Raw genomic sequence first — 16,706 nt, forward strand, 5'->3', positions numbered from 1 at the left:
GAGACGAGAACTGAGCTGGACCAGAAAGACAAAGATGCTATGGACTACTTCCGTGGGGGGGGGCGGGGGGGTAAAGACTCACCAGACGGTATAATGTGAAGCGTTCATACGTAGAATCGACTCGGTCAATTCGAGAGCTCTGTCAGAGTATTCTTTACGAGCTGATACCGCTCGGAAGTAGTCCATAGCATCTTTGTCTTTCTGGTCAGCTCAGTTCTCGTCTCAGAAGAGAGTCTACGTACACTCTTGAGAGTACATGATGGGAACAAGAGCATCAGGTGCGTCATCTTGAGGTATAGGCTCAACGTCGGACCATATGCTACGCTCGGCTAGGGGGATGTACGATGATGTAGCTGTGTCCTGAAGGATACATCAGCTGACGAGCTACTCCTATGCGCTCGATACTGACCATGGTGTGGGTGAGTGAACATCCAATGGCCAATGGTTTGTCTGTGACCAACTTACTGTAACAAAAAACAAAAGGAAAGAGCCTAGAGCCACGTGGCGCTTGCTCTGTATTGAAGTGCAATAGGAAAATGGCCTAAGGGGCGCGCCTAACTTTTGCACAGTGGTTTCCAACACTCCGACCATGGCACATTTCTAAATCCGGTGCCCCGCATGCATCATATCATTTGTTTGGACAACTTGACCGCTAGATTTATTGCTAACCCCCGTCCTCATCGTCATCTCATATCGACCCGTGAACAACAATGACGTCTTCAAAAACGTCATCAACCATAGCACCACCATCAACAACAACTCTATCATCAGCACCATTAACAATCCCACCAGCGACAACAACAACAACAGCAACTACTACTACAACATCCACAACAACGTTAACGACTTGTTCTTCATCATCATCGTCAGTCAACATGGCTGCTTTAGCTCCCTTCCCAGCTCCCCTCAACATTGTCGTCCCTCCTGCACTCGTAGCCAATCCTCTCTGGCAAATGTGCCCTATCCTGTCCGCCATCCTTCCAGTAGGCATCCCCCTCCCCCCCTCCACAGCCGTGTTATCCGCACTAAGGGCAATGGTGAAATGCCTGGATGCCAGAAATCATGCCGATTTGTTCACGGCGGAGAGCTTTTATCAGTATCTTTTATCGCTTTGTGAGTCGTCTTCTCTCGCTGGCTCATGAAAGTTGCCGTTTTCAGTATCGCCACCAAAGATATCGACGTGGTCTGGGATGGACCATTCATGGGTGGTGAAACACTCGGTGGTTGATGTTTGGAATATTGAGGATTGATAGTACTTTTTGCTTCTTGTCTTGATCTAACAAGTCTACGATTCGCTGTGGAATTCAACTCGAGCTCATGCACGCAGATGGTAATCAAGCTCCTATTGTCGCCCCTGGCCAAGCCGGCCAAGTGGCCTTATTAAATGCCGTCAACGGGCTGCAGCATGCTGTCAACGGGCTGCAGCACTCTCTCATTGGGATTCGTGCAGGAGTTGACACGCTCTTGTATACGTCTGCTCAACAGAAAGCGATGGTGAGTAGAGTATATCTCCTCTCCCAGTCTCTCATCTGTCCGAGGACATAAAGTCGTTCGTCGCAATCTCACTCGATGGCACTCTTAGTGGAGACGTCTCGAGTAGGGTTTACCCCTCGAGACTTCAGCGGTGTATACGAAGTGGGTTGAGGAGTATGATGAGATGACCCCATCTTCTATCTTCCTTGATTCATCAATCCGAGGAATGGTCACCCATCAGATTGCACCCTAGCATCCGACTGACCTTGCAGTCGCGAAACTACTACATCGAATCGTCGCAACCAAGAATTGAAGGAGACTGGGTGCCCGTTCCCTGCTTCAATGATGGAGTGATACGGCTCCCGCCCAATCTTGTTGGCCGAGTGCGTACACCCCTCTCCCACTCTCCGCTCTCCATCCGATCTGATCTTCTTGCACCGCTCACATCAGAATGCCAGGCACCCCAAGTCGGCTGCAGGGGTACGCAAGCTATCTGATAATACTTGCAGGGCCTGGCTAGCCTTGCATAACGTTGCGCCGGCGCAAAACGTGGAGGGCAATCGCTCCCTTCTGATCCAATTCTTGACCGGGGGACTTTGATATCCTTTCAAGCTGTCGCCATCTCTCTGTGGGTACTTCCCATATCTCATTATCTCTCAAAAGTCCTTGGCTGATTCAGCAGATCTGCAGATTGTTCCTTGCTACGTAGCAACGCCCTCTGCACTCGCCTTTAGAGGCAAATGTCATCGTTGCCGGCCCTCAGGACATTAGGACACTTGCCCAGGACTTAACGGTATATACGCCGACACTGACTGCCTCATCACTGAGCACGACTTCGAGGTACAGAAGTTTGAGACACATCTTACTGACTGGAGTAGGCCCCGTTTTAAAGTCTGATGGAGTGAATTCTGATGATAGCCCAGTCATGATGCCCGAGCTTTACTGTCCTGTCATTTTGTGGAAGGAAGTATCACGAGATTCTAGCCCAATATCCCACGTCGGTCGATCGTCTCGAGCCTTTTGCGCGGGCTTGTTCTATGCCCAGTGAGCTAAACATATGATAACTTTGCAATTGTTTACTGATCAGCAGGTGGCTCCCCTTCCCATGTCAAGACCGAGACTCCCGGTAGTATCCAAGAAGGTGGGGAACGGGGATCATGTCTAGCTGTCGCATTTGGAAGTGTCATGGATAAGCCTAACTTGAGCACTGTCGCGGTGATCGGAGACGGGGAAAGCGAGACTGGTCCTACTGCCATTGCATGTCATGCTCACAAGGTATGTCAGCTTCCACAATCTGACGTGAACTGAGCGTTTAGTTCCTCGATCCTGCTGAGAGTGGAGCAGTACTTCCCATCCTTCATGTAAACGGCTACAAGGTGCGTCGAAGCTTTGGGTGTTCATCATGGCTGTTAACTTGATTATAGATAGGAGAAAGAACCATTCCCGGGACCATGGATGATCTCGAGGTACGTACGCCACAACACGATGACGAACATGTTGACCATTACAGCTCGCTTGCCTGGACACCGGCTATGGATATCAAGTGAGGATAGTCGAATATGGTGCGATACCCCATGGTTCGGACCATGAACATGACGTGGCTGTCAATTACGACATGGCAGTATCGATGCAATGGGCTTTGGACGAGATCAAGAGGATCCAAAATGCCTCTCGGTCAGGTAACCCCATCGTGAAGCCCAGATGGCCCATGATCATTATGCGCACTCCGAAGGGATGGACCGGCCCCAGAATCAAGACACATCCGATCGAAGGAAGCTGGAGAGCTCATCAGGTGCCTCTGGCAGACCCATTGAATGACAAACAAGAGTTTGATTCGCTTGTTCAGTGGCTCAAGTCATATCACCCCGAGATACTCTTCCATTCCGAGGTGGACTCTTCTCATTCAAAAGCCCATGTCCCGGAGCAGAAAGCGGATGGGATCATCGATGTTAAAGCAACTCGGATCATACCTAAAAATCTCAAGCGTCGTATGGGCTCTGTCGACGTGAGACATTCCAATCACTCACCCTATCGTGTCGCTCATGATCACAGATAACCTACCGTGGTATCACAGATCTCAAAACTCCGGAATGGAAAACATTCGAAACAAAGCCTGGAGAAACCATCTCCAACTTGAAGGCGTAAGTGGCCAACAGCTGTGTATAAGTGAAAGACGCTTACTGTCAGTGTCGGTCAATATGTCGCCAAAGTTGTCGAGCTCAATCCTTCGAATTTCCGAATTTTCTCGCCCGACGAATTGAGCAGTAACAAGCTTGATGAGAGTCTCAAAGTCACCCATCGTAATTTCCAATGGGACCCGGAAGTAAGTAGTTGTCACATCTGGCCGAGGGTAGCTCATGCGGGGAGACCGCAAACAACGGTGGTCGAGTGATCGAGATGCTTTCGGAACATACATTACAAGGGTGGATGCAAGGTTACACATTGACTGGGCGACACGCCCTCTTCCCGTCTTACGAGAGGTGAGTTAACGATTGAATTTACGATCAGTCGCTCATATCTAGCTTCCTGGGCATCGTACAGACTATGATTGAGGTTGGTGCCGTCAAGTATAGTATTGAACCCCGCTGAGTCATTTCTACAGCAATATGCCAAATTCGTTAAGATGGGCCTTGAGACCAAATGGCGGGGAGACACTCCAGGTCTGACCTATATCATGACCAGGTGAGACATTGTACCAGTCGTTTCATGTCGATTGACTAAATGTCAGTACTCTTTGGCGTCAAGAGCATAACGGATATTCACACCAAAATCCGGGGGTGAGTCAAGGGTTCCAGACATTGGCGAAAAAACTCACGAAGCAGCTCATTGGCTCATTCATCTCTTTACCTCGTAACTTGGCCAGAATCTACTTTCCCGCCGATGCGAACACCAGTGTCTGCACCATTGACCATTGTCTACGGGCGAAAAACAGTGCGTCAGACCGGTCTTTGAGGAGGGCTCGACTGATCGCGTAGACATCAGCTTGATCGTGGGATCCAAAAATCCGACTTTATCGTCAGTCTCCTCTTTCTACTCGACCGGTGTATTGCTGACACTTCATAGATGGTTATCTGTTGAGGAGGTCAGCTACCAGACCACTGAATGTAGAGGTAAAAACTCACAAAACAGGCTGAACGACACTGTATCGCAGGTGCATCCGTGTGGACCAATTACTCCTCTGACGGAGGTGTCAATCCGGATGTCGTACTCGTCGGTTGTGGAGTCGAAGTGACGTTTGAGACCATCGCTGCCGCCGCTCTCCTCCGTAACGCAGGCATTCGAGTTCGGGTTGTGAACGTCAACGATCTTCTCGTTTTAGGTGCTAAAGGTGGTCACCCTCACGCCTTGACCGAAGAATCTTTCGAAAGCATCTTCACAGTGGACAAACCGGTCATTATCACTTTCCATGGGTATCCAAAAGACATTGCCAGTTTGTTATTCAGTCGAAAGTCCCACGTTGGTAGATCGAGAGTGAGCATTTGAACCTATCAATGGAATGTAGACTTTCTAAAGGATAGTTTGACATTCTAGGTTATATCGAGCAAGGTACTACCACCACACCTTGGTCCATGCTTCGGCTTAATGACGTATCGCGGTATACAATCGCCAGCACGGCTGTACTACGAGTTGCGAGAATGCAACCGAACCATCAAGTGACAGTGAAGGCACATGAATGGGGAAGTTATTGGAGACATCAGTTGGTACAGCATGATAAGTATGTGGTGGAGCATGGTGAGGATCCAGAGTGGTGCGGTCAGATTCCACAGTTGGTGGGAGATGCGGCGTAAGCAGTAATGTATCTATAGATAGGGTCAAGTCTGTGCAGACAGTGGAACGATGACGAACACGAGTACGAGAAGAGTGGAAAGACATGATTTGATATATTCGAAGTAGTGTCAGAGTACTTACCTGTGAAAAATGCGTTGTGATCTCTCCAGTAAGCCCGTTGCCACCGGGACTCTCCATTCGCGGCGATCGCCGACATTTCCCCATGGTTGCCAAAAAGCATGAATCAGCTCCGACTCTCTTCTTTCTTTCTCTACAAATTCACAATGTTACTCGCTCAAAGGCCGATCCCAATTCCTTCCCCCACCTCATTCCCTTTCTCTCCATCATCCACCGTACTCCCTTCTACCGTCCCAGAAAATGCACCGGAACATTGTCCCGTGAGTCGCCCGGTACCTCTCCCTCTCCTTCCTCTTCACACTTTATCCCTCCACTTGCCAACCCATACCTCTCAGCCTTTCCTCCATGGTCACCAATATGACTTTACCACTTTGTCGAGCTGGTGTGTGTATGGAAGAGGGACTGATGTCAATAGGGCGTAGAATCATCCGACGCGGGTAAAGCGGATGCATGTGAAGGTTGTCCAAATCAAGCAATTTGTGCCGAAGGTCCTAAAGGTCCAGATCCGGATATACCATTGATTCGAGAGAGGATCAAGTCGGTGAAGAGGAAGGTTTTGGTCTTATCTGGGAAAGGCGGAGTTGGTAAAAGTACTTTTACAGCTGGTTTGTCTTGGGCTTTAGCGGCCGATGAGGAATGTCAAGTGGGTTTTCTTTTTGCTTCCCTTCTTGTCTCCTCTTCTTATCTTCTTTACTCGACTCTCCTTGTAGTTCGGCTGGTCACTCTTATGATATTCAGGCGATGCCATCTTTCAGAAATGTCTCCCGGATTGGTGCGTGAGTAGAGATATACATCAATAGAAGTGATGTCGTTGGAGATGGGAGATGGGAGATGGAGAGTCAGAATACTATCTTCAAGTCCAGAGCTGACCTTCAGACCGGAATCATGGACGTTGACATTTGTGGACCTTCCATACCCCTTCTCATGGGATTATCAAATTCTACCATTCACACTTCTTCATCCGGTTGGTCACCAGCATACGCGCTCGATAATCTCGCCGTCATGTCCATAGGTTTCCTCCTCCCTTCTTCTTCCGACGCTGTCATATGGAGAGGTCCTAAGAAAAACGGATTAATCAAACAATTCCTCAAAGATGTCGAATGGGGTGATCTCGATTACCTCATAGTTGATACACCACCAGGGACGAGTGATGAACATTTAAGTATCGTACAATATCTCAAAGAAGCAGGTATAGACGGTGCTATCTTAGTCACCACTCCTCAAGAAGTAGCATTACAAGATGTGAGAAAAGAAATTGATTTTTGTAGGAAAGTAGGGATACCTATCTTAGGTTTGGTGGAGAATATGTCAGGTTTCGTTTGTCCTAAATGTAATGGTGAAAGCGAGATTTTCGCCCCTACGACAGGAGGAGCTGAAGCTATGGGTAAAGAATTAGGAATTGAGGTTTTGGGAAAAGTACCTTTAGATCCTAGGATAGGTATGACAGGTGATAGGGGTGTCAGTTTTTTAGAAGAATATCCTGATAGTCCTGCCACAACGGCATATTTGGATATCGTACAAAGAGTTAGGGAGTTATTAGGAGATGCTTAGAAGAGTTTTGTCAAGTATTGTAATATTTTCGAAAGAATTCATTGTCAAAGTATCAATGTTTATGCATCTTCACCTTCATTTACATCCTCAGCAGCTTCAGCACCTTCATCTATTGGATCCTCTTCATCATCAATAGCTTCACCTTGTCCTTCTGCCATATTATCCCCACCATGTAATCTACGTAATTCACCATTAGCCCAATGAGGATCAACAATGACTTCACTCGCTTCTGCGTGAAATTCCATTTCACTCTCTTTGGGTTGTCGGAAAATGATATTGGCTCTATTCCAATGTTCCCCTGATTCCGGTTCGTCTGTTCGCTATTCCGTCAGCCCCCTATCAAACGAATAACAGTCAAGAGTGACAAGTAAATTATCGAGCTCACCTTGATTTTCTTCCTCACAGTACTACGCATCACAATATTGTTATACAAAACACCTTTACGTTTCTTACCATTCTCATCGTCCTCTTCGCCTTCATGAAAAGTGACCAATATCTCCTTATGTGGAGCTACTTGACTGACTACGTCGTATAATCTGATTCGTTCATACAAAAACTATCTGATCAGATCAAAATTGATGTCAAGAAGAGAAACATACTCCAGGTTTAGGCTTCTCATCTTGTTCTCCCTCCTCTTCACCCTCTTGTAACTTTATCAACTGTTCTTCGGCTAGTGGATGTTCTATAGATTCGTCCAATTTATCCAAATCCTCTTCTCTAGGTAAAAGATAAATGATATATCGTTGTTGCTCTTCGTCCTCTACCGGTCGCAACAAGGCTCTAGCTAGTCGACGATTCGAAGCGTCCGCTTGAGGGTTCTGTTATCAGTCGAGATCAATTAATAGGGACATACGGTGGCAGTTGCAGCTGAAGGTTTTTCAGGATATCGCATGAGTAAATAAGGATCTCCCCATCTTTCTGCGTCGGGTAAAATATCATATGTCTGATAATTAAATCATCTGTCAAATCTTCATGAAACGAACGACATACCTCCACCACACGTAAATCCCTTTTGTTAGGATCTGGATGTCGTAGAGCATCAATCTGGGTTTCTTCCAAATCTGAAAAAGTTTTATCGATAGCCATTATTTGAGCAGCTTCAGAAGCGTCAATATCTCCTTTCTCATCCCTCAACATCAGTCATACTTCTATCCAAGCATAGTTAAGCCATGAGAAGATGCTCACTTTGTCACGGTGTCCATTGCTGATCTTCTTTTCGCAGCATTCTTTCTCATACTGTAATTGGAATTTCTCATCCATGAATAATCTCGAGTCGTGTTGGCTTGTTCTACCCCGTTGGTGACTACAGGAGCATGAAATGGAATTAACAAAGCGAGATCCGTTTCATCTTTCACCTTGTTTGGATCAAAAGTCGGATTCAAGACTGTTTCATTAGTGAAAGACATATGGGGATTGAAATGAAGGAGCTCACTTTCATCATTACCATCCCAAACCCCATCGTAGGCGTTCAAATCAATTGGCATCCCCATTTCAGAATCCACAAGCATTGGTATTGGTGCGGAAGAGGATAAATGATCGAGATATGATGGTTCTCCCAATCGTGAGATGTTGGTAGGGACATTGAATAGTTTAGGAGGGTAAGGAGGGGCTATAAGAGGATTGGAATATCGAACTCGGACCAAAAGGTCCAGCTTACTACTAATGTCAGCACGGCTTTACCCACACCTGAAAGAAATGACTCACGATTTTTTCGACATGATGGAGGATGCAGAAGAGTTAAGAGATAAGAGACAAGTCAACTGGGTGGTTTCAACCGTTGAAGGCTTGCGGAGAGAAAGTGCGGAAGCAATTTACTTTCCCTCCCCCACCTCCTCCCCCCACTCTTTCTCTACCATACAACCATAGCATATTCGTAGCCCACATTCTGCTACTCATCTGAGCATGGCCATGATCATACAGAGGCTTCAACTCGTCTAGATAGTCATGAGCCATGTCGCTCTTTCTTCAGCACCAGACCAAGCCGATAAAGAGTTGTTACAACGGTTGATCACAGAAGGTCTCACACCTTCCAACGATCCCGACGCGTACGATTCAACGCGATATCGTAATCTTCTTCAGGTTCTCTTTCAAGCATGTATCCTTGGACCCGCATCAAATCCTCAACCACCCAGTCCGGTCGTCCTGGAACAAGCTATATATACCTTGAAGATACTCCAAAAACAGACCACTGCTCAGCCCGAACTCCTTCATTCCTCATCTTCAGACCAAGACACTCGACCCTTTTATCAATGGCTTCTTCCAAGACTGATCTCCTCCTCCATTCGACTTCAGAAACGAGAAGGATGCGAAAAACTACTCGATGAGATACAAGAGGCCGTACGTCAACTACTTCATCGGCTGAGGTACGAAACGCCGAGTGAGGATGCTACCTACTCACGAGGGTCCTTGCAGGCCGCAATGGCCGTACGAAATCTAGTGGATTATGCTGAAGGTAAGTTTCTCAATCTGCCCTACATTTCTGTCTGGTTAAGATTCAGGCATTCTGGCTGGCTCGAAACCTCGGCTGTTTGGATATCAAGAGATGATACCTGACTTATCTGTCGTGCTCTTCGTCTTAGACATCGTTATCGAGCCCAAAATTGAAGACCTCCTCCCGTACACCGATGACATCGCCTTGTCAGTATCTCGGTGTATTGTGTTTTTATCAAGAATCATCCCATCGTCTAATCTCCACAGTCAAATTACCTTTGTCAAGATCCTCTCGAGATACCTGCGGACGTATGGCGATGACCAAACTTGCGCTCAGCCATGTTTAGCTATACTGGACCTTCCCAACGATGAAGGAAATCCACAGCTTTCGACAGCGATTCTCGAGTTGTTGGAAGTTTTGTCGACATCCCACTCGGAGCTGCGAAAGCTACTCTGGTGGGGAATCCTCGAAAAAGCTGGGAGTTTACAGCTGGACTTGAAGGCGGATGTGGGGAAGTTAAAATTACTCTTGTCTGCTACACCAATTCCAGTCCCTGGTCGTCTGTTGAAGTTGCTACTGGATCAAAATCTCATCGATCAGTGGAGAATACAGACCAGAGCTCTAGAACCCACCACAGCCTCTGAGCTCTGGGCTCTGCTTGCCAAAATTCCAGGTCTGGTGGAACATTCCGCCTCCCCGCCAAAGAAACGTCAACGCAAAGAAGGAGGCACGGATGACAACCTTGCAATGATGCTTCAAAGCATTGCTCCTGGCTTCGGTCCAGTTGATTTTGACCACGAAAAGCTCTTAGCGGACCTTACTACATGGGCGGAATCGTGAGTCTTCTCAAATATTTACCCAATTTCGACATTGACTTCAGTGCCGACCTCACTGTTGTGGCGTCTCTGCGAAATAACCTAGGAAAACTCATGTGCAAGATGTGCGGTTGTCATGCTCATCGACCGTCCTATGAAAGATTTCTCCCTGACTCTGCTCTGGATCTTCTGGCAGTGATCATACGGCGAACAATGCTCGACGTGAAGTCACTCCAAGCTTTCGTCATACTAACCGATCATCTCCCTCTCTCGAAATGTGCAGCTGTGATGCAGAAACGACATCGACCGAAATTTCACGAGCAAGCGTTGGAGGGCCTGCGATCGTCAGACCGGCGCGTTCGCTTGGCCGCAAGGTGGGAAGAACATTTCCCCTCCAGATTTGTAGCTGATGACAGTCGGGTCGTATGCCGGTTATTCGACTGTCAATCATCGCATGTGGAACCAAGAATCGCCAAGTCGAATCGCTCGCTCCTTATACAGAAAACCAGGATGGTGCTTCAACTCGGTAGCTCGATCCAGGAAACGGCGTTGCTCACTTTGGGTCACATAGGAAGGGAGGCTCCCGATGAGTTGTTGCTTTCGGTGCTACAACCTCTTCTTCTCGCCCTAGGTTCGGTCGAATCACCTTTGAGAAGCTTGGCGTACTCCGAGGTAGGTCATTTCAATCAACAAGATTTCTAGCGATGCACTAAACTCCATCAGTTACTGGCTATAGCCAAGCATCGGAACAAAACGCCCTATACTCTGCTCTCCTCATCTCTTGATCAGATCAGTCTGCAACTCGCCCAGAACCTTGTGTCATGCCCCGATTTCGTCTCCGAGACCATGCACTTCATCGGATTCTCTCGTCAAAACTTCTTTGAAACGACTCTCCGCTTCACTGTCCCGTCGCTGGTCCTCACGTGCAGCAAGAAAGAGCTCGAGACTCTTTCCTCCATCGTGCAAGAAGGGCTCGGGGTCATTCTTCTAGATAATATTGCCGAGATCCTGGCGAAATTGTTCCTCGACCCCAAGCGAACGGACGGGAGTTTGACCTTCCTGGTTGACTTGCTTAGGAACCTCACTCGTCATAAAGCAATGGATTTGTCCGTGTCTTCCCTCATGTCGACCTGCATTGTCCCTCTCATATGCGCCATGGTAGTCGAATTGGGCAACGAAGATGCCTCAGTTCGGTCAAATGCCATCCGAGCCCTGTCAAAGGCTCAGAGAGCTCAAGGTTCCCTTCGAAAAGAAGCCGATTTAGGCACATTCCTTAAACCCCATATGTTGGGCGTCATCTCTCATCTTAATGAAACGCTTCACGATATACAAGGTCGCAAGTCTGTGGAGTACAAACGAAAGGTCATTCGCAGCATGGGCGAACTCATCCGTACAGTAGGGGACTCAATGTCATCATTCTCCCCGCAGGTAGGTCATGTCCTTGGCCACTTACACATTCTGACCCACAGATTGTCGCGAGTCTACAAAGCACCCTGGCGGTCGCCGAACTCCGTAAAGAAACTCTTCAAACGTGGGAGACCTTCATCAGTACTTTACGATTCGTCGATGTCGGGCCCTTCGTCGGCCGGACGACCAGCGCGTTATTGTCAGGCTGGAAGACCTTTGACTCGGTGGAGAAGCTTCAAGCTGTTGCCATAATCAACAATATCGCCGATAATGTCGAACATCTCGCCAGTTATCGCGATGAGATTGTTAGCTTGGATGGAATTCCGGAATTAACGCATGCTGCACGCAAGCTTACCGACCAACGCAGAAACTGGCCTTTGCAGAGGAGGATAGAAAACCTGATAGAGCGGATCAACAGCAAGAACGTCGCCTTGGCGACCACTTCAATGTCGGAATTACGAAATGTTTTGCTCAACCGCCAGGATGAACTTCGTGCCCTGTCCCGGGGCGATACATTCGAAACCATCATCGCTCGCCTCATTCGTAGCCTCATGTTAGCCATGGCTAGGGACAGCGATTATGAAGAAATGCGCGAGTCCGCATATGAATGTTTGGGAATATTGGGAGCACTTGATCCTGATCGTTTACCTTCCTTACCTGAACCACCTTCGATGACACTCATCAATAACTTCACCGATGGCGAAGAGGCGAAAGATTTCGCAGTACATCTCATACGCGATCTCCTTGTGGATGCCTTTCACGCGACAAATGATACGAAACATCAAATACATTTGGCTTTTGCAATACAACAATTGATGAAATTCTGTCAATTCACTCCCGCAATCCTCCTTCCTCGCAATACTGTCTCTCTTAGTACTCGAAGCAAATGGGAAGCCATCCCTAAGGACCAGTATGAAATCCTCACCCCTTTACTAGAATCTCGGTATACTCTGAAAGACGTACCTCCCAGGGAATACGAACATCCCATATATCCATCCACACCAACGTATCGAGAATGGGTCCAAAAATGGAGTGCAGATCTGTTGGGTACGATCCTTGCCATAAACCCTGTCAGTCCTGCGATCACCAATAGTCGTGAGATCTTTGGAGTTTTCCGCGGAGTTCTACGCAGTCAAGATGTTACCGTCGCCCATCACATACTTCCTCACTTGGTCCTGACAGTGCTCCTTTTTGGATCTTCAGATCACCGGACAGAAATTTGTTTTGAAATCAATACGGTCTTGCAAGATCAAGTCAATCCCACCGGTACAGTTGACAAACGAACTCTCAGCGCTCAAGTTGTCTTTGACTTGATGGATTATCTCAGCAAGTGGTTGAGAACGCAACGAACCTCACGTAGTGACTCCAAGTCTAAAACTGCGTCCGCCAATACCTTCGTCAAAGTTGTGGAGCAAGTCTTGTCCAGCATCGAAACTGAGCTCATGGCAAATGCGGCTTTACAGAGTAAAGCATACGCTCGTTCTTTGCGGGGGTTCGAGCAACGTATCATTCAATTGCGACTGGAGAAGCGACCCAACTTTGATCTTCAAATCTATTTCGAGAGATTACATCAGATCTATGCGGAGCTCGATGAACCAGATGGAATGGAAGGAGTTTCAGCATTTGTTCTCTCTCCCTCTCTCGAGCTACAGATCAGAGAACATGAGAGTACAGGTCGTTGGACATCAGCTCAAAGTTGCTGGGAGGTTCGTCTTCAACAGTCACCCGACGATATCTCACTGCATGAAGGTTTGCTCAAATGTCTCAAGAGTCTAGGCCATTATGGTGGGTTTCCTTTCTCTCGCATATACTTGCACCTAACATAAAAACCGGAACGGCGCAGAACCAATTTGGCTGGGAAAGCGTTCCGGTTTTTTTGTTAGTTGCCAGTAAGAACGTGTGCTGATCATCAGACACTCTTCGAACTCATATTCGTGGAGTGCTCAGTCGTCATCCCGACTGGTCAGATCGTCTTGCAGCCTACGAAGCTGAAGCTGCTTGGATCATAGGCGATTGGAATACGGTGGAACAAGTGGGTGACCGAGGTCCTGCTATAGGCAGAGTCTTGTCTACTTTACGTGAGAAAGGTGATTTCCCAAACATGCTGAAACAAGCACGCGCTCAAGTTGGCGGCGATCTCAAAGTCAGCCAGTACGGTCGAGGATACGATCATGTTCTTCAACTACATCTCTTACGGGAAGTCGAAATCATTCATCAAGCACATACGAAGATTTCAACAACCCATCCATCGGCAAATCGCCTTGTTATATTGCAGAAAGACGTGGCGGACTTACGCAAGACCCTCAATGAACGGCTATCTACAACTTCTCCGGCGTTCAGACATCGCGAGCTCATTCTCAGCATTCGCAGGACTACCTTCAGTCTACTTAAAACTCCGATTCTCAAGGACGAACTCGGACTCGCATGGATATCGACGTCTAAAGCCGCCCGGAAAGCGGGCTACGAGCAGACTGCCTACAGTGCAGCACTACAAGCGAGAGAGATGGACGCACCCTTTGCTTTCATACAGCAAGCCAAATTACTTCGCTCGAATGGAGATGCTTTCAAAGCCTTGATAGATCTCAAGAACTCGGTGACACCTTTGTTACAACAAACACAGGAGACCACGGACTTTACTAGGGATCGAAATCTTGCTAAGGTGAGTTTATTAGTAGCTGTGAGAGCTGATGACAGGCTGTCTTACTGGAAGCTAGATGGGCAAATGAAACTGATCGTTTCGAGCGTAACGACATCATAAGGCGATTCGTGGACGCGATTCAGCTAGCCCCAACGTAAGTTCATATGTCAAATTTTGACTGACCCCAGACTCGAGTCTCCATATTATCATCTGGGTCATTATTACGATTCCATGACTGGTTCTCCCGAAGTCGTGTGAGTGACAATACGCATTGACATTTTGGAGTACAATTGATGTTAGTGCTCAATACAATTATCATACTTGTCACAACTACATTCAAGCGTTGCTTCATGGTGTCAAATACATTTATCAGACCATGCCCAGAATGCTCACCATATGGCTGGATTTAGGAGAAAGCAAGGATCTGAAGAAGTGAGTCTACATCGTTTGAAGTTTGTTGACGATCAGATCATCCGAGACGCAACATTACTTGGATAAGATTACCGCTTTAGTAGATAAGGCGAGGAAAGAGCTGAAGGTTTACCAAGTCAGTCTTGATATGTTGATGAAATCAAGGTCGACAACTGACTGATAGTTCTTCACTGCCTACCCTCAGATCGTATCACGAATAGGTCATCTGAATCGAGAGGTTGCGGTGGTCCTGAGGAAGATCATGGCTTTGGTCTTGGCCAAATACCCTCAACAGGCCATGTGGCCAACAGTGGGGGTCATGCAATCCAATAGGCCTGAAAGGAAATCAGTATGTGAATGGGTATTGAGGAGAGCACAAGTAAGTCTTTGCCTGATGACCACGCCTAGCTTATGAGTATCAGCAAACCGATCCTAACATCGGACCACTCCTGAATGATGCGGAACGTCTTTCCCGACAACTATTGAAACTTGCGGATGACAAGTCGGAAGACAAGAAACGAGAAGTGACGATCAGTGGTCGATTCGCCTATGTCAAAGAAGCTTTCCCATGTCGGATGATTATGCCACTTCAAGATTCCCTCGTCTGTTCACTTCCTGCGCCAGGAGATGACATCAATTCTCATAGACCCTTCCCAGTTTCTCAAGTTGGAATACAAGGTAATTCCCAACGTACTTAAAGTGAGTCGTATTGACTTGCAGATATTGCCGAACGAATCGACATTATGCCTTCTTTACAAAAACCAAAGAAACTCACTTTTGTGGGAACCGACGGAAAACTTTATCCGTTCCTTTGCAAACCTCATGACGACCTACGTAAAGATGCCAGATTGATGGATTTCAACTCGATGATTAATAAATTTCTCAAGAGTGCTTCGGAATCTCGTAGACGTCAACTTTGTAAGTTATCCTGAGTTGACGATCGCTCATGATAGATGTGAGAACATACGCCGTCATGCCTTTGAACGAAGAGTGTGGTTTACTCGAATGGGTCAGTCATACGAATGCATTGAAGAATATCGTAGAGAAAGGTTATGCCAGATATGGAAAGAAACTCTATGTGAGTTATTCATATTGAAGAACGTTAAGGCTGATGGTAGAATCACGAAATACACAAGCTTCTTGATGATGCTCAGAAAAGTGGACCTGCGGCTCAAACCAAGGTATTCAAAGAATCCATCCTACCCATGTGAGTGATTCAAAAACGTCTTTTATGTGGTTCATGACTCGGGATTGACTTTACAGGTATACGCCCACAGTTTTCAATGAATGGTTTCTTGCCACTTGGCCAGAACCTTCAGCTTGGTTGGCCAGTCGAATGGCCTATGCCCGTACACTGGCTGTCATGTCTATGATTGGATATGTGCTAGGGTATGTTTCCCTCTTCCCATTTGATCTTAGTCACTTACGAAGACTAGTTTAGGGGATAGACACGGGGAGAATATACTCTTTGACGAGTTGACGGGCGATACGGTGCATGTGGATCTGAACTGTTTGTTTGATAAGGTAAGACTTTCATCTCTCACTCAGAATTTGCTGACTCGGACTAGGGTAAAACGTTCGAGATTCCCGAACGAGTGCCATTCCGTCTAACACATAACATGGTCGATGCTCTCGGGGTGACAGGGGTGGAAGGTGAGTGGTTTGGATTGTATGAACCGGACCTGACGGACAGGCGTCTTCCGAAAAGCGTCAGAAATCACTTTGTCAATCCTCCGTTCAAACAGCGAGGCTCTCATGTCGGTGTTGGAGGCGTTTGCCCATGATCCCTTGGTAGAATGGGCCCGACGAGCTGTCAGTCTCTCTATTCCCGCAGTGTGGAAGCTGGTCTGATGCGGCAGAACAAGAGCAAATCTAGTAAAGACATCCGTACCACTGCGGAGAGTAACCTCAAACCGATCAGAGCCAAGTTGAGGGGAATCATGGCTGAAAACACTGTCGTCTCTGTTCCCAATCAAGTCGACACTCTTATCAAAGAAGCGACCAACACCACATCTCTCGTGAGTAAATGTCCACCTGACCCTCGTCTTCTCTTGCGTAGCTGACGACCAGGCGC

The 16,706-nt window shown here is 47.3% G+C and overlaps 5 protein-coding genes across 5 annotated transcripts in view; 3 read left to right on the forward strand and 2 right to left on the reverse strand.

The window, feature by feature from the left end:
- TREMEDRAFT_57242 (uncharacterized protein) overlaps positions 1 to 471 on the reverse strand; it is a 1,627-nt gene extending 1,156 nt beyond the window's left edge. Inside the window, 5 exon segments of the mRNA XM_007005663.1 lie at positions 34 to 37; positions 50 to 53; positions 83 to 197; positions 243 to 360; positions 410 to 471. Coding sequence (XP_007005725.1) covers positions 34 to 37; positions 50 to 53; positions 83 to 197; positions 243 to 360; positions 410 to 412 — 244 coding nt within the window. The 5' untranslated portion in view covers positions 413 to 471.
- Positions 472 to 1,569: 1,098 nt separating this feature from the next.
- On the forward strand, positions 1,570 to 5,261 carry TREMEDRAFT_69240 (uncharacterized protein; the record flags this gene model as incomplete). Its single annotated transcript, XM_007005824.1, has 18 exons — positions 1,570 to 1,635; positions 2,245 to 2,313; positions 2,392 to 2,440; positions 2,564 to 2,748; positions 2,790 to 2,849; positions 2,898 to 2,939; positions 2,984 to 3,478; positions 3,526 to 3,614; positions 3,661 to 3,796; positions 3,841 to 3,953; positions 3,996 to 4,026; positions 4,076 to 4,155; positions 4,202 to 4,250; positions 4,296 to 4,404; positions 4,449 to 4,488; positions 4,537 to 4,555; positions 4,603 to 4,944; positions 4,992 to 5,261. The coding sequence occupies 18 exons, from the start codon at positions 1,570 to 1,572 to the stop codon at positions 5,259 to 5,261; spliced, it is 2,244 nt and encodes a 747-aa protein (XP_007005886.1).
- A 264-nt stretch (positions 5,262 to 5,525) lies between these two features.
- TREMEDRAFT_39728 (uncharacterized protein) lies at positions 5,526 to 6,924 on the forward strand (the record flags this gene model as incomplete). Its single annotated transcript, XM_007005614.1, has 3 exons — positions 5,526 to 5,639; positions 5,795 to 6,022; positions 6,256 to 6,924. Coding segments are annotated over 3 exons (1,011 nt in total), but the record flags the coding sequence as incomplete, so codon positions are not given.
- A 65-nt stretch (positions 6,925 to 6,989) lies between these two features.
- Positions 6,990 to 8,594, reverse strand: TREMEDRAFT_32136 (uncharacterized protein; the record flags this gene model as incomplete). Its single annotated transcript, XM_007005565.1, has 7 exons — positions 6,990 to 7,250; positions 7,316 to 7,486; positions 7,530 to 7,748; positions 7,784 to 7,873; positions 7,921 to 8,052; positions 8,124 to 8,314; positions 8,363 to 8,594. Coding segments are annotated over 7 exons (1,296 nt in total), but the record flags the coding sequence as incomplete, so codon positions are not given.
- A 1,795-nt stretch (positions 8,595 to 10,389) lies between these two features.
- Positions 10,390 to 16,695, forward strand: TREMEDRAFT_32442 (uncharacterized protein; the record flags this gene model as incomplete). The annotated part of the gene is made up of 17 exons (XM_007005599.1): positions 10,390 to 10,550; positions 10,593 to 10,848; positions 10,900 to 11,613; positions 11,646 to 13,368; positions 13,497 to 14,242; positions 14,278 to 14,375; positions 14,522 to 14,653; positions 14,690 to 14,768; positions 14,817 to 15,015; positions 15,041 to 15,310; positions 15,353 to 15,550; positions 15,586 to 15,714; positions 15,910 to 16,021; positions 16,069 to 16,156; positions 16,201 to 16,285; positions 16,326 to 16,444; positions 16,492 to 16,695. The coding sequence occupies 17 exons, from the start codon at positions 10,390 to 10,392 to the stop codon at positions 16,693 to 16,695; spliced, it is 5,313 nt and encodes a 1,770-aa protein (XP_007005661.1).
- Between the last annotated feature and the right edge of the window lie 11 nt (positions 16,696 to 16,706).

This window comes from Tremella mesenterica (assembly GCF_000271645.1).
Source record: "Tremella mesenterica DSM 1558 unplaced genomic scaffold TREMEscaffold_8, whole genome shotgun sequence".
In the NCBI taxonomy this organism is placed as follows: Eukaryota; Fungi; Basidiomycota; class Tremellomycetes; order Tremellales; family Tremellaceae; genus Tremella; species Tremella mesenterica.